Consider the following 26299-nt stretch of genomic DNA (forward strand, 5'->3'; position numbering starts at 1 on the left):
ATCTATATGAATCAGGATGCCTTTTTCCAAGATTCCCGGGAGGCCCCAATGTACGTTCCCACTTAAGAAGTGCTCCCCGGCGGGTTCACCTTGGGGCACACCTCGTCCGTGTCACTGCCTCCCCGACTTTGTTCCAGCACGTTTTGGCTTATATACAGCACTCGCTGTATCCATTATATCTTGGGATCAAGACTGGAAAAGTTGAAATGGCAACCCCCACTTTATAGACAGGTAAACCGAGGTCTTCAGAGCCAAAGGGGACCCAGAACCCAGCTCTTTGGGCTGGATTCACCAAGACTTTTGGAGTGTGTAGTCAGAGGCTGTCCTTGCCCTTGAGTAACATGCCCCCTTCAAAATCAGGCAAGTGGTTTGCTGTTTCCCCACAGCACGCAGGCACAGGCCTTTGCTGGCCCAGACTGTGGGATTCGGACTTTCCCAAACCCTTTCCTGCTGCCTGTAATTCTCTTCCTGTGGTGGTTTACTTTGCCATTCATTCATTCATTCACACCAAGCACGCACTTACCACTTGCCAGGTTCCTAATTCTTCCCTAATGATGGTTTTGGAATGATAACACATTCAAACTGCTGTTTTCCACTAGAAAACATGGACACAATTCTTTTTATGCTGGTGTTTCAGAGCCAGCATTCTAGCTTGCTTTTAAATTTTATTTCATAAACAAAGAAAATAATTAGGGTGGCAGAAAAGTGTAGAGGTTTCTAATGTAGAACCAGAAATCAAGCTGTTTGTGGTGGTGATTAGCAACCTCCAGGATTCAATGGAGATTAGGTAAGATGGTGGAGGTGAGGATCAATACGGTTCAATACTATAAATGGCATGAATGAATATGCCGATGGTTGTGCTTTACAAATAGTCAGAAGAAACTGGTGATTGCAAAGGTGTTTTTTTTGGCACAGGGCAGATGGGAGACAGAATACTGCTGTGGAAATTGAGACGTTTTTTATGTCCCAGAGGTCAAATGTTTGCTTTTAGGTATCACTTAATACTGATGGTGGGTTGTCCAGTTGGCATTTAAATCACCTGACAGGTGATTTGGGTATAATTCATGGAAACCCTGGGCTTCATTAGGTCTCCCAATATTCTAGTTGTTGCAAGAAATAGATATTTATTGCTTGAAAAAGGTAATATGAACAATAGTGACTTTAGAAATCAAAACAAAGAGATTTGTTTTTTGCAAAGCTAGGCAAAACATAGCTTTGCAAAAGATAAAATTCTAAAATACAAAAATTCAATCAATTGAAAATCTGTAAAAGAGTTGTCCTTAAAAAAGTTTAACAAAACACCTTGTTCTTTAAAAAGTGAAATGTTTTTCTTTTTTCATCTTCCTGTTTACCAGGAAAGATAAAGCCAGATTCAAATGGCAAGCACTTGACTTCTGATTTTGATGTTGACTCACTGGTTTGGGAATCCAAGTTGTTACCTGTTTCTTTATTTTTATTCCATTCATTTAAATTAATATAATTAACAATGTTGCTGCTAGAAAGAAAGTATATTAAAATCAAGCCATTCTCTGGTAAACTGGCCTGATAAAATCATGTGGGGGTTTTATTTTTTTCTTTACAGAGAATGTTGGGCGGTAGTATTGGAGAAAGGTGTGCACCCACAGCCTAAAATAAGGCATGGAGGTGAACTGATGTCAATGGCCTAAAACCATGATCAAGGACCTGGGGTCCCTGGACTCAAAGGAGGCCTTAGATGGGCTTCAGAAATGGTGTGAAGATCCAATGAAAGTGCTGGAATAACATGTGACATGTGGACTTTTCTAGGGAGAACACCCACAATCTTCATGGGTTACTTCAAGTCTTCATGCCACTCCAGGGTCTTAGAACCTACCCTGGTTTCCCTATGGACTTGGCTTCTTTCTTTCATGAGGATATCTCCCAACCAGATAAAATGTCTTTTGGGATTTTCTTTCTTAAGATTTTTTTATTTTATGTGGACCATTAAAAAAAAACCCAAAAACCCTTTATTGAATTTGTTACAATACAGCTTCTGTTATGTGTTTTGTTTTATGGCCACGAGGCATGTGGGATCCTAGCTGCCCGACCAGGGACTGAACCCCCACCCCCTGCATTGGAAGGTGATGTCATTACCACTGGACTGCTGGGGGAAAGTCCTGAACTTTTCTTACTTTTGTTTTCTCACAAGATGTGAGCCCTGGAGGGAGACATATTCTTACTCTTAGCGTGTGTTCTCTTCTTTGTTTCATCCCAGGTTTTTCATATCCTTTGCTCCCCAGCAACAGGAACCCACTGAGTGGCGAAGAAATATTGTGGTTCTCCCTTTTGTACACAATTTCCAAGGAAGAACTTTTCCTGAATGTTCTGAGACCACTACCTGAACAAGAGCTGGCTATTCAAACAGGAACTTAGAGATGAACCTGGGTTTAATTTCACTTTCATTTTTTTAGAAAAAAAACCCTTATTTTCTCTTCTCACCAAAGCCATTGCTCTAAAACAACTTTTTTTCTGTTATAAATTTCACAACCCTCCTCCGCCTGAAAATCTAGTGCTGCATCTCGGTACCTGACCAGTAACAACAGGTTTGCCCATGCTTCTGTCTGTCTAGTAATATGCATGATTTTTTTCACTTTTGATTGTTTATGATATAAAAATAGTGATCTTGGAAATTCCTCAAAAAGTTCAACATAGAGCTGTGGTACGACCCAGCTACTCCATTCTCAGTTATATGCCCAAGAGTTTGAAGAGTGGGGCACAAATGTTCATATTATTCATAATAGCCAAAGAGTGAAAGCAAGCCAAATGTCTACCAGCTGATGAGTGGATAAATGTGGCATATCCATAAATGGAATATTATATAGCCATTAAAAAAGAAATGACACATGGATGAACCCTGAGAACACTATGTTAAGTGAAAGAAGCCAATCACAAAGAACCAGATACTATGTGATTCCATTTTTTAGAAATGTCCAGAAGAGGCAAATCTATAGAACTCTGAAGACAGAAGGTAAATTAACAACTGTTAGAAAATGGGTGGGGGAAGAACTGATAGTGACTACAGATATGGAGCTTTTTTTTTCGGAATCATGGAAATGTTCTGGAATTAGTTGTGTTTATAACCAGTCCACCCTAAAGGAGATCAGTCCTCAGTGTTCATTGGAAGGACTGAAGTTGAAGCTGAAACTCCAATACTTTGGCCACCTGATGTGAAGAGCCGACTCATTTGAAAAGACCTTGATGCTGGGAAAGATTGAGGGCAGGAAGAGAAGGGGACAACAGATGATGAGATGGTTGGGTGGCATCACTGACTTGATGGACATGGGTTTGGGTGGACTCTGGGAGTCGGTGATGGACAGGGAGGCCTGGCATGCTGTGGTTCATGGGGTCGCAAAGAGTCGTACACGACTGAGTGACTGAACTGACTGAACTGAATGAAAGATGAACTCCCCAGGTCGGTAGGTGCTTAACATGCTACTGGAGATCAGTGGAGAAATAACTCCAGAAAGAATGAAGGGATGGAGCCAAAGCAAAAACAATACCTAGTTGTGGATGTGACTGGTGATAGAAGCAAGGTCCGATGCTATAAAGAGCAATATTGCATAGGAACCTGGAATGTTAGGTCCATGAATCAAGGCAAATTGGAAGTGGTCAAACAAGAGATGGCAAGGGTGAACGTTGACATTCTAGGAATCAGCAAACTAAAATGGACTGGAACGAGTGAATTTAACTCAGATGACCATTATATCTACTACTGCGGGCAGGAATCCCTCAGAAGAAATGGAGTAGCCATCATGGTCAACAAGACTCCGAAATGCAGTACTTGGATGCAATCTCAAAAACGACAGAATTATCTCTGTTCGTCTCCAAGGCAAACCATTCAATATCACAGTTATCCAAGTCTCTGCACCAACCAGTAACACTGAAGAAGCTGAAGCTGAATGGTTCTATGAAGACCTATAAGACTTTTAGAACTAACACCCCAAAAAGATGTCCTTTTCATTATAGGGGACTGGAATACAAAAGTAGGAAGTCAAGAAACACCTGGAGTAACAGGCAAATTTGGCCTTGGAATACAGAATGAAGCAGGGCAAAGGCTAATAGAGTTTTGCCAGGAGAATGCACTGGTCATAGCAAACACCCTCTTTCAACAACACAAGAGAAGACTCTATACATGGACATCACCAGATGGTCAACACCGAAATCAGATTGATTATATTCTTTGCAGCCAAAGATGGAGAAACTCTATACAGTCAGCAAAAACAAGACCAGGAGCTGACTGTGGCTCAGATCATGAACACCTTATTGCCAAATTCAGACTTAAATTGAAGAAAGTGGGGAAAACTACTAGACCATTCAGGTATGACCTAAATCAAATCCCTTATGATTATAAGGTGGAAGCGAGAAATAGATTTAAGGGACTAGATTTGATAGAGTGCCTGATGAACTATGGACAGAGGTTCATGACACTGTACAGGAGATGGGGATCAAGACCATCCCCAAGAAAAGAAATGCAAAAGAGCAAAATGGCTGTCTGAAGAGGCCTTACAAATAGCTGTGAGAAGAAGAGAAGTGAAAAGCAAAGGAGTAAAGGAAAGATATACCCATTTGAATGCAGAGTTCCAAAGAATAGCAAGGAGAGATAAGAAAGCCTTCCTCAGCGATCAATGCAAAGAAATAGAGGAAAACAACAGAATGGGAAAGACTAGAGATCTCTTTAAGAAAATTAGAGATACCAAGGGAACATTTCATGCAAAGATGGGCACAATTAAGGACAGAAATGGTATGGACCTAACAGAGGCAGAAGCTATTAAGAGGTGGCAAGAATACACAGAAGAACTGTACAAAAAAGATCTTCATGACCCAGATAATCACGATGGTGTGATCACTCACCTAGAGCCAGACATCCTGGAATGTGAAGTCAAGTGGGCCTTAGAAAGCATCACTATGAACAAAGCAAGTGGAGGTGATGGAATTCCAGTTGAGCTATTTCAAATCCTAAAAGATGATGCTGTGAAAGTGCTGCAGCAATTTGGAAAACTCAGCAGTGGCCGCAGGACTGGAAAAGGTCAGTTTTCATTCCAATCCCAAAGAAAGGCAATGCCAAAGAATGCTCAAACTACCACACAATTGCACTCATCTCACATGCTAGTAAAGTAATGCTCAAAATTCTCCAAGCCAGGCTTCAGCAATACAAGAAATGTGAACTTCCAGATGTTCAAGCGGGTTTTAGAAAAGGCAGAGGAACCAGAGATCAAATTGCCAACATCCACTGGATCATCAAAAAAGCAAGAGTTCCAGAAAAACATCTATATCTACCTTATTGACTATGCCAAAGCCTTTGACTGTGTGGGTCACAATAAACTGTGGACAATTCTGAAAGAGATGGGAATACCAGAACACCTGACCTGCCTCTTGAGAAACCTATATGCAGGTCAGGAAGCAACAGTTAGAACTGGTCCCAAATAGGTAAAGAAGTGCATCAAGGCTGTATATTGTCACCCTGCTTATTTAACTTCTATGCAGAGTACATCGTGAGAAATGATGGGCTGGAAGAAGCACAAGCTGGAATCAAGATTGCCAGGAGAAATATCAATAACCTGAGATATGCAGATGACACCACCCTTATGGCAGAAAGTGAAGAGGAACTAAAAAGCCTCTTGATGAAAGTGAAAGAGGAGAGTGAAGAACCTGGCTTAAAACTCAACATTCAAAAAACTAAGATCATGGCATCTGGTCCCATCACTTCTTGGCAAATAGATGGGGAAACAGTAGAAACAGTGGCTGATTTTATTTTGGGGGGCTCCAAAATCACTGCAGATGGTGATTGCAACCATGAAATTAAAAGGCGCTTACTCCTTGGAAGGAAAGTTATGACCAACCTAGACAGCATATTAAAAAGCTGAGACATTACTTTGTCAACAAAGGTCTGTTTAGGCAAGGCTATGTTTTTTCCAGTAGTCATGTATGGATGTGAAAGTTGAAGTAGAAAGAAAGCTGAGCACTGAAGAACTGATGCTTTTGAACTGTGGTGTTGGAGAAGACTTTTGAGAGTTCCCTGGACTGCAAGGAGATCCAACCAGTCCATCCTAAAGGAGATCAGTCCTGGGTGTTCATTGGAAGGACTGATGTTGAAGCTGAAACTCCAATACTTTGGCCACCTGATACGAAGAGCTGACTCATTTGAAAAGACCCTGATGTTGGGAAAGAGTGAGAGCAGGAGGAGAAGGAGATGACAGAGGATGAGATGGTTGGACGGCATCACCGACTCAATGGACATGAGTTTGAATATACTCTGAGAGTTGGTGATGGACAGGGAGGCCTGGCGTGCTGCAGTTCATGGGGTCGAAAAGAGTCGGACACGACTGAGTGACTGAACTGAACTGATGATATCATGAAGATGCTAAAAAAAATACAGATTATACTTTAAAATGGTTAACATGGTGAACTTCAAGTTTTTAAAAAGCTGTGATCTTTGAGATGGTGAAAGAAAGTTAAAGGTGACATCAGAATATTCTTGTGCTATTCTGGGGGTATAAATTTTGGGGTGAATTCAGGTGGGATCTTCCAAATTCTCTAGGACCTAGTTTTTAAATTCTTCAAACATAAGGATCTCCTATGCAGGCTACAATCCACAAACTCAGGGTTGCAGGATTCCCAGACCACTTGCATTAACTCCCCACCCCCATGTCCACCGGGCTTCCCTGGTGGGTCAGACAGTAAAGAATCTGACTGCAATGCAGGAGACCCAAGTTTGATCCCTGGGTTGGGAAGATCCCTTGGAGAAGGGAATGGCTACCTACGCCAGTATTCTTGCCTGGAGAGGAGCCTTGGAGATCTACAGTGCATTGGGTCACAAAGAGTCAGACATGACTGACTGACTGACAATTTCACTTGCCCCAGGTCCACCAGGAGTCTGTGGCCCACAATTTGGAACCCTTGCTCTGGAATGATTATGTCAGCAAGCTGATTTTTCTTCCTGGACATATGATGTATTGTGTGATTGTACGGTACTGTTTTTTTGGGTTTAAGTATATATTTTTTAAAAAGGTGAAGTGACTATACCAATTCATTTTTATCACTATGTATCCACCCAACACAGTGTCATCTTCTCAGGTCCCAACTTCAAGCACCCAACATACATGTACATAGGCAAATAACAGGACAACTGATGAAAGGATGGAATCCTCTTGATTTTACTGGTTAGAGTCGAGCTGCCAGAGGTACTGGGTTTTCATATACAGTAACAGCCAACTGTTCGTGATCAGACTTCAGTGACATTGACCTTGGGAAACATCTGTGACGCAGGGGGGCGTGGAGGAAAAAGCAGCAGGCTCAGAGCCTCCTGAGAACAATGGCCAAAAACCGCATGCACCCCCCTCCTCAGACACAAAGCCAACCTGACGCGTATGTAACACTGCGTTTCCGGCTTCCTCAAGAAAACTTCAGTGTTGCCCTGGAGGTTTCCATCAGAGAGCAGGAGGTGACGAGCAGAAGACGCGGAAAGCAGGTTAGAAGAGGAGGGGTCGGCAGGACGGGACAACCCGAGACACAAACACTTCCCCCATATTGTACAGGAACACATTGGGTATCGTGTGCACAGCATAAAGAACGGCGGAAGCTGTTTAAATACAGCCAGGCATCGGGTAGTATGGAAGGGGGTAAAAGTTCCCAGATACCACAGTGACCCCCGACAGCTTCACCAACAGAGCAGACAGCAGTGCAAACCATCAGTGAGAAGAGTGTTAGTGTGTGAAAGGCAAGCCAAGCCCTGCACGTTTGGACAGGCTCTTGATGACATCACGACACCACACCAAGGTACAAACGGGGCTGATGTTTGTAATGATGACTCATCAAGAAAAGGTTAAATACTCTCCAGTGAACTCTGTTTACTAAGGCAGGGAAGGGCGTAATATATTTTAGAAAGATTTCCCTCAAAAAATATTAAAATTTTAAAGATTCATCACTTAAAAGGGTTAATCCTCTGTTATCTGAATATTTGCGTACATTACCTCATTTCACAACAATGCTAGTCAATGAGGCATTGCTTTTTTTTTAAATATATATCATTAGTATCAAATTATTGGCACCATTCAGATTTAAGGAGAGGGAGAGGAGAGCAAAGTATACAATACAACATAAAAATACAATTCTGATACAAATATATGAGATCAATCCCACTTAAGTGGTCATAAGAAATGGATGGATATTTTACACACAAGGAAATACAGCTACTAAGTCATCACATGGAAAAGTGCTCAGCTTTGCTAGCAATTAATGAAATAAAACAACCTTTTAAGAACAACTATACGTACTTATTAAACTAGCAAAAATAAATAAAAATGGCAAAACCCAATACCGGCAGAACTATTGGTAAATAGAAATGCTTATACATTGCTGGTGGCATCAAAAATCGTAGAAGGGATTCAAGCATTCAGAGAGGATGGGAGGTTGAACTTGATGACCTTTAAGGTCCTTTCAACCAGGAGACTAGATCTTTCTAGAAAGCAATCTGACAATATGAAACAAGAGCTATAAAATACTTCATGCTCTTTGACCTTGTCATCTCTCTTTGGAGATACTCCCAAGGGAAGAATCCAAAGGAAGAAACATTTTATTTTTTACAAAGACATTCATAGCAGCACTATTTATGAGAATGAAAAATAGGATATAACTCAAATATCTAGTAATGGCAACAAGTGAGGTTAACCACATTACATGAATACAAAGAAAGTTTAAGTGGTGAGAGCAGGACCAGTGTTGCAAAGAGAAGATATGTGTTAGATGGAGGAAGTAATCAAAGATTATGTACACACTGATCATACTGATGGAAGACATGGGTGCCTGTGCATCGAGAAAGCGTGGGAAACCATTTGGAGGGCTGGTTTGTGGTTAGGGGGTTCTTTTATTCCTGCAAAGTTGTTCAAGTGCATAAGAAAAATTTAAAAACACATTTCTTGAAACTATATAAAAAAGAGCAACGTTTCTTCTGCTCAAGTTTCTATCAGCAGGACATGAGTTGATCAGCTTAGAGATCATTTTCCTTCCTGGAACACCCAAATGAATCCTGCCATCAAATCCCTTTGTAAGGATTTTGAGACAATTTCAACTACTTCAGACAATTTAAGTTTTTACTTTGGGTTCAGTAATAAATTCTATGTATCCCCAATAATATCATAACCCCCAAATTCACAAGTTAAATTATATTTCTGATTAAGCTGCAATAACTTCAGTCCTGGTGATTGCAACTCTCCTTTTTTAGTTCACCTACTCGTGTCTGAATAAAAATGAATGTTAAAGACTTTATAAGATCTGTGCATTTACCAGTGTAAATGAAAAACCAGCAGTAAAGAATTGTTCTCTCATTAAAAATGACTCTTTAACAAACAGTCAAAGCTTGGTGCAAGTGTCAGTCATACAAAATCACATGGTGGAGACTGAGCGCAAAGGATTCCATGCCATATTAACCCCTGTGGGTATTAATATGTACACACAGGTGCTTCTGAAAAGGAATCCCGGTTTTCCCATCTTTCTTCTCCTAGGCTTACCAAATTTTGTCTCAACTACATTGAGTAGTAGGAAAACCTCTAATACTCAGGAGACAGCAAATAACTTTTCCAATAAAAGTCAAGCCAGAGGTTGGCTTTGACCGGCCATGGAGACCTGGGCGAACAGAGCACACGCTTGTATGCTGTGCTGCAGCGAGCACACGAAGCCCGAAGAAAGAAAACGGACAGAAGGCACCATGCCCTCCTCCAGGCAGCCAGGGGAGAGTTTCACAGTTCGGTCATCAGCAGTCTCTTCATCATTTTCTCTCTCTCCAGTTCCTGCCGGAGTGTCTCTGCACTGAGAAAGAGGAGGTGACAAAATGGTGAGATACACGCTCAAAAATGGTAAGAGCAGCCTCAGTTTAAATGCCATTTCCCAAGCCCAGCTCTTGACTTGCTCTTTCAGGCTCCTTAAGGAACCCCTCCATTTGCCAGCCCTACAGTGACCTGAACTTGGCTGCCCATGGATTTCCCCCACCAGACTTCAGCTTCTGCAGGTACCGCTCCTCAGAGGACTGCCTGTTACATACACCAGTCCTCTCTGAACCCTCAGAGCTGAACGTAGGACCTGGCACACAGCACCCCCTCAGCAATGTGAAAGTCAAAGTGTTAGTTGCTCAGCTGTGTCCAACTCTTTGTGACCCCATGGACCGCGAGGCTCCTCTGTCCATGGAATTCTCTAGACGAGAATACTGGAGTGGGTAGCCATTCACTTCTCCAGGGGATCTTCAGTTTAATCTGAAATAGGATATAACTCAAATATCTAGTAACGGCAACAAGTGAGGTTAACCACATTACATGAATACAAAGAAGCTGAAAGCGGTGAGAGCAGGATCAGTGTCGAAAAGAGAAGATCTGTGTTGGATGGAGGAAGTAATCAAAGATAATGTACACGCTGATCATACTGATGGAAGAAACGTGCGCATGTGTATCGAGAAAGCGTGGGAAACCATTTGGAGGGCTGGTTTGTGGTTAGGGGTTATGTTTTGCTCACTCTACATCCTTAGCACCTAGAATAATACTGTCTAGCCTTTGATGCGGAGAAGGCAATGGCACCCCACTCCAGCGCGCTTGCCTAGAAAATCCCATGGACGGAGGAGCCTGGTGGGCTGCAGTCCATGGCATCGCTAAGAGTCGGGCACAACTGAGCAACTTCACTTTTCACTTTCATGCATTGGAGAAGGAAATGGCAACCCACTCCAGTGTTCTTGCCTGGAGAATTCCAGGGATGGGGGAGCCGGGTGGGCTGCCGTCTGTGGGGTCGCACAGAGTCGGACACGACTGAAGCGACTTAGGAGCAGCAGCCGCCTTTGATGATCTTTCAGTAAATACTTTGAGAATACATGAAGAAAAGCATGAATAAGAGAGTCTCAAACATTGCTGCAGATGTGACAACGAGCCTGAGCCTGGTTTCCCTGTCACCAGAGTTACCTGTTGGCACCTGCTGACCTGACACACCTGGTTGCTGGAGAAACAGGCTTCCGAATGGTGTAGATGGTCGGCACCGTGGACACGGTCTCTGTCAAGGGCCTCAGGGTCGCTGCAGGAATCAGCGGGGAAGACTGGCCAGGACAGCACTGTAACTTACTGTCTCTAAAGTCCGCCTGGAGGGGAAACAGAAAAGAGGACGTCAACCTCAATTTGGGTTTCATCTTCATATTGTCAGCTGTTTCCTCAGCCTTACTACACAGCCCCTGTCATTTTTTAATAATAGTTCATCAATAGCCATGCATTAAACCATTTTATTTAGTGCCAGCCACTATGCTAAGCACTTTACATGTATTACCTCTTCACAATCTTTAAGGGGGAGGTCATGTTTCATTACGGTAGACCCCACCATTTTTTTTTTTAATTTTTTTTTACTTTACAATACTGTATTGGTTTTGCCATACGTTGACATGAATCCGCCACGGGTGTACATGAGTTCCCAATCCTGAACCCCCCTCCCACCACCCTCCCCATATCATCTCTCTGGGTCATCCCCGTGCACCAGCCCCAAGCATCCTGTATCCTGTATCGAACCTAGACTAGCGATTCGATTCTTACATGATAGTATACATGTTTCAATGCCATTCTCCCAAATCATCCCACCCTCTCCCTCTCCCACAGAGTCCAAAAGTCCGTTCTTTATATCTGTGTCTCTTTTGCTGTCTCGCATACAGGGTTATCATTACCATCTTTCTAAATTCCATATATATGCATTAGTATACTGTATTGGTGTTTTTCTTTCTGGCTTACTTCACTCTGTATAATCGGCTCCAGTTTCATCCATCTCATCAGAACTGATTCAAATGTATTCTTTTTAACGGTTGAGTAATACTCCATTGTGTATATGTACCACAACTTTCTTATCCATTCATCTGCTGATGGACGTCTAGGTTGCTTCCATGTCTTGGCTATTATAAACCGTGCTGCGATGAACACTGGGGTACACCTGTCTCTTTCAATTCTGGTTTCCTCGGTGTATATGCCCAGCAGTGGGATTGCTGGGTCGTATGGCAGTTCTATTTGCAGTTTTTTAAGGAATCTCCACACTGTTCTCCATAGTGGCTGTACTAGTTTGCATTCCCACCAACAGTGTAAGAGGGTTCCTTTTTCTCCACACCCTCTCCAGCATTTATTGTTTGTAGACTTTTGGATAGCAGTCATTCTGACTGGTAGACACCATAATTTATAAGATGCACCATTTCTTGCACACGCCTCAGAGAAAAAGTAATCGTTCAAACTCTGTCAGGCTCACTAGTGTAATATCTACTCTAATTTCAGAGATGTTAGAAGGTGGAAAAATGCACATCTTGGAACTGATTTTTATGGAAGAGGAAACTGAGGCTCAGAGACATTAAGCAATCTTCTCGAGGTCACACAGGAAGCACTAAGAACCAGTATTTAGAACCAAGATTCTAAATGGGGAGAATCTTTATCCTTGAGAGTCCTGAAAGACTACTGCTGAAAAATATAAGCCCCTGTTTGTTTTACAACTGCCTCCAGAGACAGAACTGAGCTGACCTGGGCTGGAGCAATGCCAGAGAACTGGCCACAAGAACAGAGCGTCACAGAGTTGCTGGCGTGTGATGTTTGCCACAGGGGGCTTTCACAAACGCTGGGATGTAGTGGTCACTTGTGTGGTTCCTTAGATAATGCTGGCTCATTTCTTTCCAGGGACATGGTAGGATTACACTTCCCCAGCCTACTTTTAAAAATGTTTTTTAATAAATATTTATTTATTTATTGGCTCTGCTTCCTGGCATGAGGGATTTTAGCTCTCTAGCAAGGGATCAAACCTGTGGCCCCTGCAGCGGAAGCACAGAGTCTTAACCACTGGACCCCCAGGAAAGTCCCCCTCAACCCCACTCTGAAGTTAGGCATGGCCAGTTCCTTGCTTTAGCCATGGACATGAGCCACCATGTTTTATTTCCATTGGAAGAGTTAAGTGCTGGTGTGAGATCTGTCGCTTCTTTCCCCACCTCCCCCCAGCCTCTGTGACCAGCAGTGTTCTAGAGGGCAGCTGCTCCATTAGCCAGGGTCCCAGAAACAAAGCAACACAGAGCAGAAAGCATAGCCCACCCATGGCGGTCATGCAGCATGAATAGGAAATTCAATTTGTCATTTTAAAGCATGGCTGAGTCCAGCCTTCCTGATACAGGAGCTGGCGTAAGATGTTATTTTGTTGCTTCAATAAAGTAGGTGTAGGTTGGGCTTTTGATGCCAATTTTGACTCTTTCTGGAAAAAGAGGGAAATGTACTTACATACAATTGCAGGGAAGGTACCAGGGCCTTAGCATGAATCAAGGCAGTGGCATCCAGCTTTACTAACAGTCATTATATTCCTCACTGCCATGCACACAAAATAGGAGAAAAAGAGCCAACCTCACTTAAGAATGACCTTGTGCTCTAAGTCACTTCAGTCATGTCCAACTCTTTGTGACCCTATGGACTGTAACCCACCAGCTCCTCTGTCCATGGGATTCTCCAAGCAAGAATACTGGAGAGGGTTGCCATTTCCTCCTCCAGGGGATCTTCCCAACCCAGGGACTGAATCCACGTTCTCTTAAGTCTTCTGCACTGGTAGGCGGGTTCTTTACCACTAGCACCACCTGAGCAGCCCAAGAATGACCTCAGGGAGCAGCGAAAATTACTATTATTAAATCTCAACCCTGAGTACTAGTCTTCTTAATATTTGCTGAACAAAGAAATGAATGAACCAACATTTGCTGGAACAAAGCAGGTAACATAGGGCCAGGCCAGGTTAAGAAGAAGATCATGGCACAGAAATCTGACCAGAGTCAGGCAGAGGTCCTCATCTTAGACAGACCGAGGCCCTTGGCTGACTATCAAGTAGACTCAACAGGCTCAAATACAAGGTAGGAACTGGCTTCGGAACCAACCAAGCAGTCTGGTTGTTGAATTCAGGCTCAAGGTCAATGCTGGATCAACTAGCAGAATAACTGTATGGAGTTCCCTGGAGCTGCTGAACTCCCCCTTGACTGTGGACAGGATAGGTCAGGGAGTCTCTGGAGAGGCCACCCCTATAGCAAGGTCAAATATCTTGACCTTGGTAGGGAGGAAAAGAGAATATGATGTATACGAGGAAGAAAATTAGGAAGCTGAAGCTTATGAATTTGGCTTCCATTACCATCTAGCTGTTGGTATTAATAACTTGCTAATTATAATCTCCAGTTTAGTCCTCTCTCCTGATACAGACTTCGATATCCAACTGCCAAAAAGCAAAAGCAAAAAGAAAAAGGCAAATGAGAAAAGGAAAGATATATCCATCTGAATGCAGAGTTCCAAAGAATAGCAAGGAGATAAGAAAGCCTTCCTAAGTGATCAATGCAAATAAATAGAGGAAAACAATAGAATGGGAAAGACTAGTGATCTCTTCAAGAAAATTAGAGATACCAAGGGAACATTTCATGCAAAGTTGGGCACAATTAAGGACAGAAATGGTATGGACCTAACAGAAGCAGAAGCTATTAAGAAGAGGTGGCAAGAATACATGGAAGAACTGTACAAAAAAGATCTTCATGACCAAGATAATCACAATGGTGTAATCACTCATCTAAAGCTACACATCCTGGAATGTGAAGTCAAGTGGGCCTCAGGAAGCATAACTATGAACAAAACTAGTGGAAATGATGGAATTCCAGTTGAGCTATTTCAAATTCTAAAAGATGATGCTGTGAAAGTGCTGCACTTAATATGCCAGCAAATTTGGAAAACTCAGCAGTGGCCGCAGGACTGGAAAAGGTCAGTTTTCATTCCAATCCCAAAGAAAGGCAATGCCAAAGAATGTTCAAACTATTGCACAATTGCACTCATCTCACACACTAGCAAAGCAATGCTCAAAATTCTCCAAGCTAGGCTTTAACAGTATGTGAACCAAGAACTTGCAGATGTTCAAGCTGATGTAGAAAAGGCAGAGGAACCAGAAATCAAATTGCCAACATCTGTTGGATAATAGAAAAGCAAGAGAATTTCAGAAAAAACATCTACTTCTGCTTCATTGACTATGCTAAAGTCTGTGTGGATCACAACAAACTACGGAAAATTCTGAAAGAGATGGGCATACCAGACCACCTTACCTGCCTCCTGAGAAATCTGTATGCAGGTCAAGAAGCAACAGTTAGAACTGGACATGGAACAATGGACTGGTTCCAAATTGGGAAAGGAGTATGTTAAGGCTGTATATTATCACCCTACTTATTTAACTTATATGCAGAGTTCAGTTCAGTTCAGTTGCTCAGTCATATCCATCTCTTTGCAACCCCATGAACTACAGCACGCCAGGCCTCCCTGTCCATCACCAACTCCTGGAGTCCACCCAAACCCATGTCCATCGAGTCGGTGATGCCATCCATCCATCTCATCCTCTGTCATCCCCTTCTCCTCCTGCCCTCAATCCCTCCCAGCATCAGGGTCTTTTCCATTGAGTCAGCTCATCTCATCAGGTGGCCAAAGTATTGGAATTTCAGCTTCAACATCAGTCCTTCCAAACACCCAGGACTGATCTCCTTTAGGATGGACTGGTTGGATCTCCTTGCAGTCCAAGGGACTCTCAAGAGTCTTCTCCAACACCACAGTTCAAAAGCATCGATTCTTCGGTGCTCAGCTTTCTTTATACCCCAACTCTTACATCCAATACATGACCACTGGAAAAACCATAGCCTTGATTAGACGGATCTTTGTTGACAAAGAAATGTCGCTGCTTTTTAATATGCTGTCTGGTTGGTGATAACTTTCCTTCCAAGGAGTAAGCGTCTTTTAATTTCATGGCTGCAATCACCATCAGCAGTGATTCTGGAGCCCCCCAAATTAAAGTCAGCCACTGTTTCCATTGTTTTCCCATCTATTTGCCATGTAGTGATGGGGCTGGATGTCATGATCTTAGTTTCCTGAATGTTGAGCTTTAAGCCAACTTTTTCACTCTCTTCTTTTACTTTCATTAAGAGGCTCTTTAGTTTTTCACTTTCTGCCATAAGGGTGGTATCATCTGCATATCTGAGGTTATTAATATTTCTCCCAACAATCTTGATTCCAGCTTGTGCTTCTTCCAGCCCAGCATTTCTCATGATGTACTCTGCATATGAGTTAAATAAGCAGGGTGACAATATACAGCCTTGACGCACTCCTTTTTCTATTTGGAACCAGTCTGTTGTTCCCTGTCCAGTTCTAACTGTTGCTCCCTGACCTGCATACAGATTTCTCAAGAGGCAGGTCAGGTGGTCTGGTATTCCCATCTCTTTCAGAATTGTCCACAGTTTATTGTGATCCACACAGTCAAAGGCTTTGGCATAGTCAATAACGCAGATATAAATGTTTTTCTGGAACTCTCTTGCTTTTTCGATGATCCAGGGGATGTTGGCAATTTGATCTCTGGTTCCTCTGCCTTTTCTAAAACCAGATTGAACAACTGGAAGTCCATGGTTCTTGTATTGCTAAAGCCTGGCTTGGAGAATTTTGAGCATTACTTTATTGGCATGTGAGATGAGTGTAATTGTGTGGTAGTTTGAGCATTCTTTGGCATTGCCTTTCTTTGGGATTGGAATGAAAACTGACCTTTTCCAGTCCTGTGGCCACTGCTGAGTTTTCCAAATTTGCTGGCATATTGAGTGCAGCACTTTCACAGCATCATCTTTTAGAATTTGAAATAGCTCAACTGGAATTCCATCGCCTCCACTAGCTTTGTTCTTAGTAATTCTTCCTAAGGCCCACCTGACTTCACATTCCAGGATGTCTGGCTCTAGGTGAGTGTGAGTGATCATAACCTTCATGATTATCTGGGTTGTGAAGATTTTTTTTGTACAGTTCTTCTGTGTATTCTTGCCACCTCTTCTTAATAGCTTCTGCTTCTGTTAGGTCCATACCATTTCTGTCCTTTATTGAGCCCATCTTTACATGAAATGTTCCCTTGGTATCTCTAATTTTCTTGAAGAGATTTCTAGTCTTTCCCATTTTATTGTTTTGCTCTATTTCTTTGCCTTCATTGCTGAGGAAGGCTTTCTTATCTCTCCTTGCTATTCTTTGGAACTCTGCATTCAGATGGGTATATCTTTCCTTTTCTCATTTGCTTTCACTTCTCTTCTTTTCACAGCTATTTGTAAGGCCTCCTCAGACAGCCATTTTGCTTTTTTGCATTTCTTTTTCTTGGGGATAGTCTTATTCCCTGTCTCCTGTACAATGTCACAAACCTCTGTCTATAGTTCATCAGGCACTCTACCAGATCTAGTCCCTTAAATCTATTTCTCACTTCCACTGTATAGTCATAAGGGATTTGATTTAGGTCATATGATACAGTGTACATCATGTGAACTGCCGGGCTGGATGAAGCACAAGCTGGACTCAAGATTGCCAGGAAAAATATCAATAACCTCAGATATGCAGATGACACCGCCCTTATGGCAGAAAGTGAAGAGGAACCAAAGAGCCTCTTGATGAAAGTGAAAGAAGTGAATGAAAAACCTGCTTAAAACTAAACATTCAGAAAATGAAGATTATGGCATCCAGTCCCATCACTTCATGGCAAATAGATGGGGAAACAATGGAAACAGTGACAGACTTTATTTTCTTGGGCTCCAAAGTCACTGCAGATGGTGACTGCAGCCATGAAATTAAAAGATGCTTGCTCCTTGGAAGAAAAGCTATGACAAACTTAGATAGCATATTAAAAAACAGAGATATTACTTTGCCAACAAAGGTCCATCTAGTGAAAGCTATGGTTTTTCCAGTAGTCATGTACGGATTTGAGAGTTGGACCACAAAAGCTGAGCACCAAAGAATTGATGCTTTTGAACTGTGGTGTTGGAGAAGCCTCTAGAGAGACCCTTGGACAGCAGTGAGGTCAAACCAGTCAATACTAAAGGACATCAATCCTGAATATTCATTGGAAGGACTGATGCTAAAGCTGAAGCTCCAGTACTTTGGCCACCTGATGGGAAGAATTGACTCATTAGAAAAGACCCTAATGCTGGAAAATATTGAAGGCAGGAAGAGAAGGGGACGACAGAGGATGAGATGGTTGGATGGCATCACCGACTCGATGGGCATGAGTTTGAGTAAGCTCCGGGAGTTGGTGATGGACAGGGAAGCCTGGCGTGTTGCAGTCCAGACACGACTGAGCGACTGAACTGAACTGATCCAGCTGCCCATTCACTGTTTCCATCCAGGCATTTCCAAGGCATTTCTAACACATCACGGCAAGAGGCAAATTCATTACCCCTCCTGGTTCAGTCTACCCTAAGATTTCCTTGTCTCAGTGAATGCACCCACTCTCCATCCACATTCTGCAAGTCAGAAATCTGAGAGCTATTTCTGGCCCTTTCTCTCCCTCATCCAATCCAATTACTCACCAGGCTCTTAAATATTTCCCTGATCTGTGCACATCTATCCACCTCCACCATCAACAGCACTCTGGGTCAAGCTCTCTGCCTTCTTTCCCTTGAACTACTGTTCGAGGTTTCTAGAGGACTGCCTAGAGTCCACACTGCCTGAACCCAGCTCCTCTCACTGCCATCACAGGGATCATCGCCAAATGCAGCTGCCCTGTCCCTGGCCTGCTCAGAGTCCTTCAAAGGCTTCTCACTGACGGACTCCCCATCTGAGCTCAGCCAAGCATGGCTGCGCCCTGCAGGGTTTGTCCCTGCTTTCCTCCCCTTCCTCCTCTCATGCCCCACAGCCTTGCTCTCGGCCAGCTAGGCCCACTGGCCTCGGTTCAGTCCCCTGGAGGTGGGATGCCCCCTCTGCCCCAGGACTGTGGCTCATGCTGCTCCCTCTGCCTGCTCTAGCTGTCTTCAAGCCACTCTTGCCCAGTTCTTCAAAGTCCTAGCATGGTTTCTGACATTGGCTTCCTGCTCCATCTCGGCCCCCGGCTTTTCAGGAAGGACTTCCCTGGGTGCCTCACAGCACTGCCAAGGCTGGGCAGCAGGCCAGAGTGCCCGCCATCGCCAGCAGAGGAAGTGAAGCTGGAGCCTCCAGCTAGGGAAGCTGTGCCCAGCCAAACTGCAGGGGCCAGATGAGTATCTGGCAGCAGCACTGAATGCCTGGCCCAGCCCCTGTGCCTCTGCCCTCTGTTCCTTAAAAGACAGGTGCTGGAAGCCGATCATGACCCTAGTGCAGACTGTTCTGCATGTGTGCATGCTAAGTCGCTGGAGTTGCATCCGCTCTGTGTGACCTCATGGACTGTAGCTCACCAGGCTCCTCTATCCGTGGATTCTCCAGCAAGAACACTGAAAACTGGGTCACCATGCCCTTCTCCAGGGGCTCTTCCTGACGCTGGGACAGAACTCACATCTCTTACGTCTCCTCCATTTGCGAGCTGGTTCTTTACCAGTAGCACCACATGGGAAGCCCCATGGATTGTTCTAGAAACCTGCTTTTATCTCTGCACAGACTGTTGAACACCTTCCCAGGTCTGTTCATCCTCAGACCGGAATCAGCCACTGCTCACGCCCTCCTGTTCATATGGCTGAAGCCACCTCAGGTAGCCACAATCAGCCAGCCCCTGAGACTGCACTTCGAGCTACCCCTAGGGCACCACACAGCCCGCCCAGAAGATCCTCTAGACTGACCTTTGGAAGGAACCTCAGGGACCATGTGGTTCTAGAAATTGCAAACTCTGATCCCTGGGAGGAAGAGGAAGGGAGAGGAAAGAGGCATGCATGGGTGTTCAGTCATGCCCAACTCTTTGCAACTCCATGGACTGTAACCCCCCAGGATCCTCTGTCCATGGGATTCTCCAGGCAAGAATACTGGAGGGGGTTGCCATTTCCTTCTCCAGGGGATCTTCCCGACCCAGGGGATTGAACCTGCCTCTCCTGCATCAGGAGGCAGATTCTTTATCACTGAGCCACCAGGGAAGCCTCAGGAGAGAGAGGAGGGAGCCTAAACTCCCTACTTCTGCTCATCAGAGAGGGAGCTTCTGCACAAGCTCTTAATTAAAGAAAAAAGTCGAGGAGCTGAAGAGAATCTTGAAAATCATTGAACTCTCTCACTTTGCAGATGAGGAAACTACAACATTTAAATGTTTAAAAACATTTCAGCAGTTTGCAGAGAGTTTAAATAAGCTGCTCAGCGACACAGAGAGCCATGGCAACAGGAAAGCCGGTTGTCATGACTACCTGCTCTTGTTATTACACCACCCTGCCTCTCCAGCATTGAGGAACAACAATTGTACCTGACATTCGTGGGATGGTCTGTGCATGGTCGAGTACTTTCAAGTTCTTGATCCCTTTTGACCCTTGCCTCAACCAGATATGAGGAGGAGGATGTTCTTATTACTATTTCCACTTTAAATAAAAGGAGACTGGTGCTCAGAGTGGCAAAATCTTAACTTAAAATCATAAGTCATACCATTATCAAGATGCAGATCCAACCCCAAAGCACTGAAAATAGAGTCTGATAAATGCATGTACATGTATGTTCATCGCAGTATTGTTCACAGTAGCCAAAAAGTGGGGAGAACCCAAAACCCATCCATGAATGGATAGATTAACAAATTGTGGTATATAAGTGCAATGGAATATTATTCCTCCATAAGAAGAAATAAAATACTGATACATCCTACAGCATACATAAATGTTACAAACATGATGCTAAGCGACAGAAACGAGACATAGGTCACATAGTTTAGGATTCCATTTTTATGGAATATCCAAACTAGGCAAATCCAAAGAGACAAAATGCAAATTGGTGGCTGACAATGGCCAGAGTGAAGGGGAAAATGGGAATGACTACTTAATGGGCATGAGATTTCCTTTGGGGGTGATGAGAAGGTTTTAGAATTGGAGGCGGTAGTTGCATGACTCCGAATATACTAAACGCCACTAAACTGTCACTTCAAACATTGTTAATTTTATGTTACATGAAGCTCACCTCAATAAAATAAAGTAACTAGAAAATGCTGACCCTCAAACCCCAACTTCTTCTCAGCCTCACAGAGTTCACAGTGATCAGAAGAAGCTGTTGGTGGGGCTTCCCTGGTGGTCCACGGGTTAAAAACCCACCTTCCAACGCAGGGGATGCAGGTTTCATCCCTGGTCCAGAAACTAAGATCCCATGTGCTTCGGGGCAACTAAACCCGTGCGCCACAACTAGAGAGAAGCCCATGAGCTAAAAAAAAAATCCTGCATGTCGCAACTAAGAAACAATTGCAGTCAAAAATAAATAAATAAACATGAGCTGTTGGCATTGTCGGCTGGCAATCCACAGGAAAGCATGCTACCCAGGAACTATGTCTTGAAACACAGATCTGTTTTCTGGATCTACTTACGGTAAGCTGTGGCCCTGTTATGAAAGGATCAGGAAAAGGGGTCACTGTATCAGCCGGGAATGTTTTTATCTTCAAAAAAGAGACAGAGAAGAGTGTTACTTTCAGATTAGAAACAAAGCTTTGAACTCTTTGGCAGCACACTTTCAAACTGAAGGATACAGGAGCACACACACCGAGCCTTCCTTGCTTGCTGAGGAAGTAAACCAAGGGCCCCTATGAGTGTTGCCTAGCGGCTGTATCTGAGCCTGGAGTTGTGCCATAGAGCCAGGCCTCTGCAAGGAAGACAGGCTGAAGTCTTGTGTTTGCAGGACACCTACACTGCCTCACCCTGACCGTAGCCAGGGAGTGTAATGAGGAGGCGAGGGTGATGTGGGGGCCTGCTGATGGCCCCTCTGCAGCTGTGGGGAATGGACTAGACGACACTGATAGGGAACAGAGTCTATCAGAGTGGACAGAGTACCAGGAGGCCTGGACTAATCAGGCCAGGAGGGCTCGTTGTCCGTTCACTTTAGTTGTTGGGCTCCCTATAAACTCTGGGCAATAGAGGGAAACCTCAGGGGAACCCAGGTAAGCCTGGAAGACTCCTACCACCCTGGCCTTGGGGACAGAAGGCATGGTGATCACAAGTACCCTGTGCTGGTGTCTGGAGAGGGTGGACATCCTGCAGGATCAGGTTGTGCCAACTGGCCATCAAGAGCCTTTGCTTCCATTTCTTTCTCTTGGGTCATTTCATCTTTGGCCTCCTAGAGGCCTTTGGAGGGGAGGGGGCGGGGAGGGGTTATGTTTCTTCAAGCTGGCCTCAAAGACTGCCAGCAGGCCCAGGGTCCTGATGACTGACACTAGCTTTGTCTGCAGCCTCGAGGTACAGAAACTGCCTGCTGGTGAACGCACATTGTTCCACTTCCACCAGAGGGCTGCAGCCAAGACACCAAGGCCACCACTTCCCATGCGCAGTAGCTTTAGTGTCTTTCAGGGTCTTGCCTACGGACAGTAGTTACTTGACGGCTTTGAGTCATTCTAATAGGGGGTAAGATAGGGATGCACAGGAACACATCAGATCAGACCCAAATCTGCTGAGTATTTCTGAGGGAGTTGAGTAGGTCTCAACTTAACCCATCTAGAAATGACAATGTCCTTGCAGTGGGCACTGAGATGTCTAATCCAAGCCCGCTCACTCCTTCCCCAAACTCTCTTTTTAAACATCTCAAAATTCCCTTGGACTCAGGAGCCAGTTCACGGTCCTGGTAGTGACTACCTGCTGTGCAGCAAATAAAGGACTGGAGGAAGCCTTACTCCTTGCAGGGCTTAATGGTTCAACGTGGTATGCTGAGACCAACAGCAATGTGAAAGTAACATACAGAATAGACTCAGACCATCATGCAATAAAAGGGAAAACGAGGATTATTATTGCTATTAAAGAAATGCGAGAGTTGGCAACGTCCAAGTGTTATCTTATACCTGCTCTAAAGAAGAAAAAGATATTCCAACAGTTACTGTCTGGGTTGCTGAGCTCTGACAAAGCACATACACTCTCCTGATGGTGCTGTCGTTGGTATCACCACGTTAGAATTGGGGACAAAGCCAAAGGTGCGATATTGAACCCAGCAGGGTCTGGCCTGAAAAAATAAAGCCCCTGATGCACAAGTTATATGTGTTCCCTGGAACAGTGATAAACTGGAAACAAAGCACACGTCCTGCAGGAAAGAGTTTCTTAGGTAGATGATGGACCATTCACTTGATGGAATACATAGAACGTGGTACCAAGAACAAGCTAGAAGCAATACAACATTAAGCAAAAAGAGGCAAATAGTAGGTGATGCTATGATACAACTATGTAAATCTGTGAGTGAATATAAATAAATATTAGAAGGAAACATGCAAAAATGAAAAAAAAAAGTTGTGCCAGGTTGGGATTACAGGAGATTCCTTTCAAGTCATTACGTAATTCTCATATCGTCATCTTGATAAACAGCAGGAAAAGACAAGTTAAAAGCTTTTGTTTGCAACAGAAATGCAACTACGAGTGTTCTCTCTGTGGAAAGCATCTATGCACATCATGGCTCTAGGAAAACAAACTCTTCACAGTTCTTGAGACCTACAGAGAAAGGGGTGGGACCACAGTTGTGAGTCCCAGTTTGATCAGGGCTGGTTGGACTCCAAACTCTGCGTCCATCCTGGAGTGACAGACCCTGCGGCCCGGGCTCCTCCAGGGTCCGGTGCTCGTGCACACCCCTGGGGCTGCCACCTGGTGCTCCTGCCCGCCTCACCTCTCCTGGCCAGGCCCCTCTCCCTGCCAGGGTACCTACCAGCCTCGTTTTGATTGGAGGGTGCATGCAAACTCCAGTGGTCTCTTCCTTCATGGGGAGAGAGAGTGGAGGAGAACAGCGAGAGTGGGCACAGTGGGGGGCGCTGGCGGGCTCTGCCTGCTCACGAGGAGAGGAGAGGAGAGAAGGGGAGGACGAGGTGGTGAGAGAGGAGGGGAGGAGATAAGGGAGGGGGAGGAGAGAAAGACAGCACAGTGCAAGATGGATTTGTCAACTCCAGTCTGCTCTCCAGCCAGCCTCACCCACAGCCTCCTTCCAGCCTCTGGCCACCTGACTTCTGGTCCCTCCCGCTTCCCCCTTCTCTCCGCCTTCTCTCCTCCTCCCCAGCCCTCCTCAGTCTGCTCCACTGTCTGGGCAGAAGGACCCATCAAAACTCTCTTGCCAGGACTGGCAGGTGGGGGCCATCTCCTGTGCCAACTGCACAGGACCAGTATGCTGTTGAGGATGCTAAGGCATTGCCCAGGCCAAGTCAGAAAGAGCTCAGATGAATCGATGAAGACGGCCATGGGGGCAAAATGGGCAATGGCCACGCGCTTGAAAGCGTCGGCCTCCCATGCCCAGTGGCCTCCTACACTCTGCTAAGTAAGGATCCACATTACGGTGGATAGGTGAGTAGAGAGCTCCAAGAAAGAGGTACATCAGTGAGGAGAAATACAGAGTTCAAGACTGCATCTGTCACGGCTCTTTATCTGTGTTCAGAAGACGTGCTGGCCATGACCTCCCTCCCACATCTATGGCCCCAGGCCTTTGGCGTCTAGGCACTCGGGGGCGGGGAAGGGGAGCCTTGCTGCTTAGCTGGAAGGTACCAAGCATTGTGAGAAAACGCCATGTCACTTGGGATCCTGGGTTCCCCGGTTTTGTTGTTGTTTTTTAGTTGCTGAGTCATGTCTGACTCTTTTTGCGACCCCACGGACTGTGGCCCACCAGGCCCCTCTGTCCGTGGGATTTCCCAAGCAAGAGTCCTGGAGTGGGTTCCCATGTCCCTGTTACCCAGCCCCAGCGCTAAACAGTGCCATGCACCCAGCAGAGATCCGACAGCTTGTACTAGTGAGGATGAGGATGGTGAGGAGAGAAAGCTCTGATGTTAGGAGAGTCACTGACAGGGTTAGTGTGAGTCTTAGGAAAGAACCATTCACTCCAGAGAACAAATACATGAGCATTTTCTTAAGTCATTGCTATGATCCTGCCATGATGGATCAAGGACAGCCTCTGGGAAAGTTTCACTGAAAAATTATCAAGAACGTTGCAGCCTTCTTTTTCATCTCCAGATGGATCTAACGCCATCCATAGATAGTGCAGTCCCAGACAATCTCCAAGGGGCTTTTACAGCCATATTCCCAATGGCCTTCAACACAGCCTTGTTTTATTATTCAGATGTGGGAGAGGCAGAAATGACATTTGCAAAGCCTAAGTCCATGGGTCGAGACCCTCTCGGCTATTGTTTCTAAGTCCATTTTTCAGAAACAGGGGCATCCACACTAGTCACCTGCAGTTAAGCTTTACCAGCCTACTTAAAATCTCCCCTTCTGGTCCTCAGGACAAATCCCATGCTCCACAGGACACTATCTAAGGCACAAATCACCAGGAAACAGGGACATTCTGCCTTGAGGCCAAAATGTGTATTGGCCACCAGAGTCTGAAGTGAAGATTATAATGGATGACCTATTTGCCTAGCATCGGATTTACTGGTAAAGAAATGTTGGTCCATTCCACAAGCATCTCTGACCTCTCTAAATGGAGATTTAGAACTCAGATTTTTAAATGCATCTGAGTAGATTTAAACAAAAGAACATCCTTGAGGTTCCCACACTTCTGACTCGTAATAAATGAATAGGAAATAAGATAACACGTGTAATAGGATACTACTCTGAAATACCATTTATATTTTCTCCTGGTATTTCTTTCCCTCCTAGGGTCTTTTCTACACTCACACAGCTAGGTTCTGAGTGGCTTCTGAGTTTCAAAATCTGACCTTTTGGGGGAATAGAAAGGTTTAGGTATAGATAAATGATGATTAAAATGTGTAAGCTTTCAAAAGAGATTGCCAGCTTGAGGATAGGTGAGAAAATTCACAGGGGAAGGGAGGAGGGATAGACATGAGTGAGTGCTGAGCAAAGGGGCTCTGTACCCCCTCATTTCCTAATGGAGGCTTGGGGACAAGGATGAAAGAGCAGAGGGGAGTGTCCTTTCTGATGCATTTTGAGTAGGCGCTGCCTGAGCCGCTGGTCCTGTGCCAAGATGCTTCAAAGTCTTACTAAGAATGTTTGGATCCCCATGAAGACCTACTATACCCAAGTTTACCAGATGTGGGTAGGCATGGGATTGGTGGGCTTAATCGTTTATAAAATCAGGAGTGTTGATAAAAGAAGTAAAGCCTTGGAAGCTTCCAGTCCTACACCTGCTCATGGTTATCACTAACCAGCTTTCCTTGGACGAGATGTTTGTCTGACTGTGTTATGGGACACTGTGGTGACTTGCAGCAATGCCACTGCCCTCAGGCATGAATAAATGTACCTGTAAGACTCCTCCTCAAAAAATAAAATAAAAGAGCAGAGGGGACCTGCGCCCTAGCAGAGAGGGCCACATCCCAGAAGCTCTGTGATCTCCATCATACAATGGGGTGTGAACAAAGCAGAGGGTGTCCCAGATGCACCAGCCAACAGGTGACTTCACAAACTAAAGAGACT

General features: G+C 44.5%; 1 protein-coding gene across 3 annotated transcripts in view; it reads right to left on the bottom strand.

Moving 5' to 3' along the window:
* Nucleotides 7149-26299, bottom strand: part of EPB41L4B (erythrocyte membrane protein band 4.1 like 4B) — a 142816-nt gene continuing 123665 nt past the window's right edge. For 2 of the 3 annotated variants that reach the window (XM_018052570.1, XM_018052571.1), the window contains exons 23-26: nt 23595-23711; nt 21289-21357; nt 10983-11128; nt 7149-9822 (exon numbers count right to left, since the gene is read on the bottom strand). In XM_018052570.1, coding sequence (XP_017908059.1) covers nt 9753-9822; nt 10983-11128; nt 21289-21357; nt 23595-23711 — 402 coding nt within the window. In that variant the 3' untranslated portion in view covers nt 7149-9752. The remainder of the gene's footprint in view (nt 9823-10982; nt 11129-21288; nt 21358-23594; nt 23712-26299) is intronic. The other variant, XM_018052572.1, reaches the window with a different exon arrangement.

The sequence above is a fragment of the Capra hircus genome, chromosome 8 (assembly GCF_001704415.2).
Source record: "Capra hircus breed San Clemente chromosome 8, ASM170441v1, whole genome shotgun sequence".
Classification (NCBI taxonomy): Eukaryota; Metazoa; Chordata; class Mammalia; order Artiodactyla; family Bovidae; genus Capra; species Capra hircus.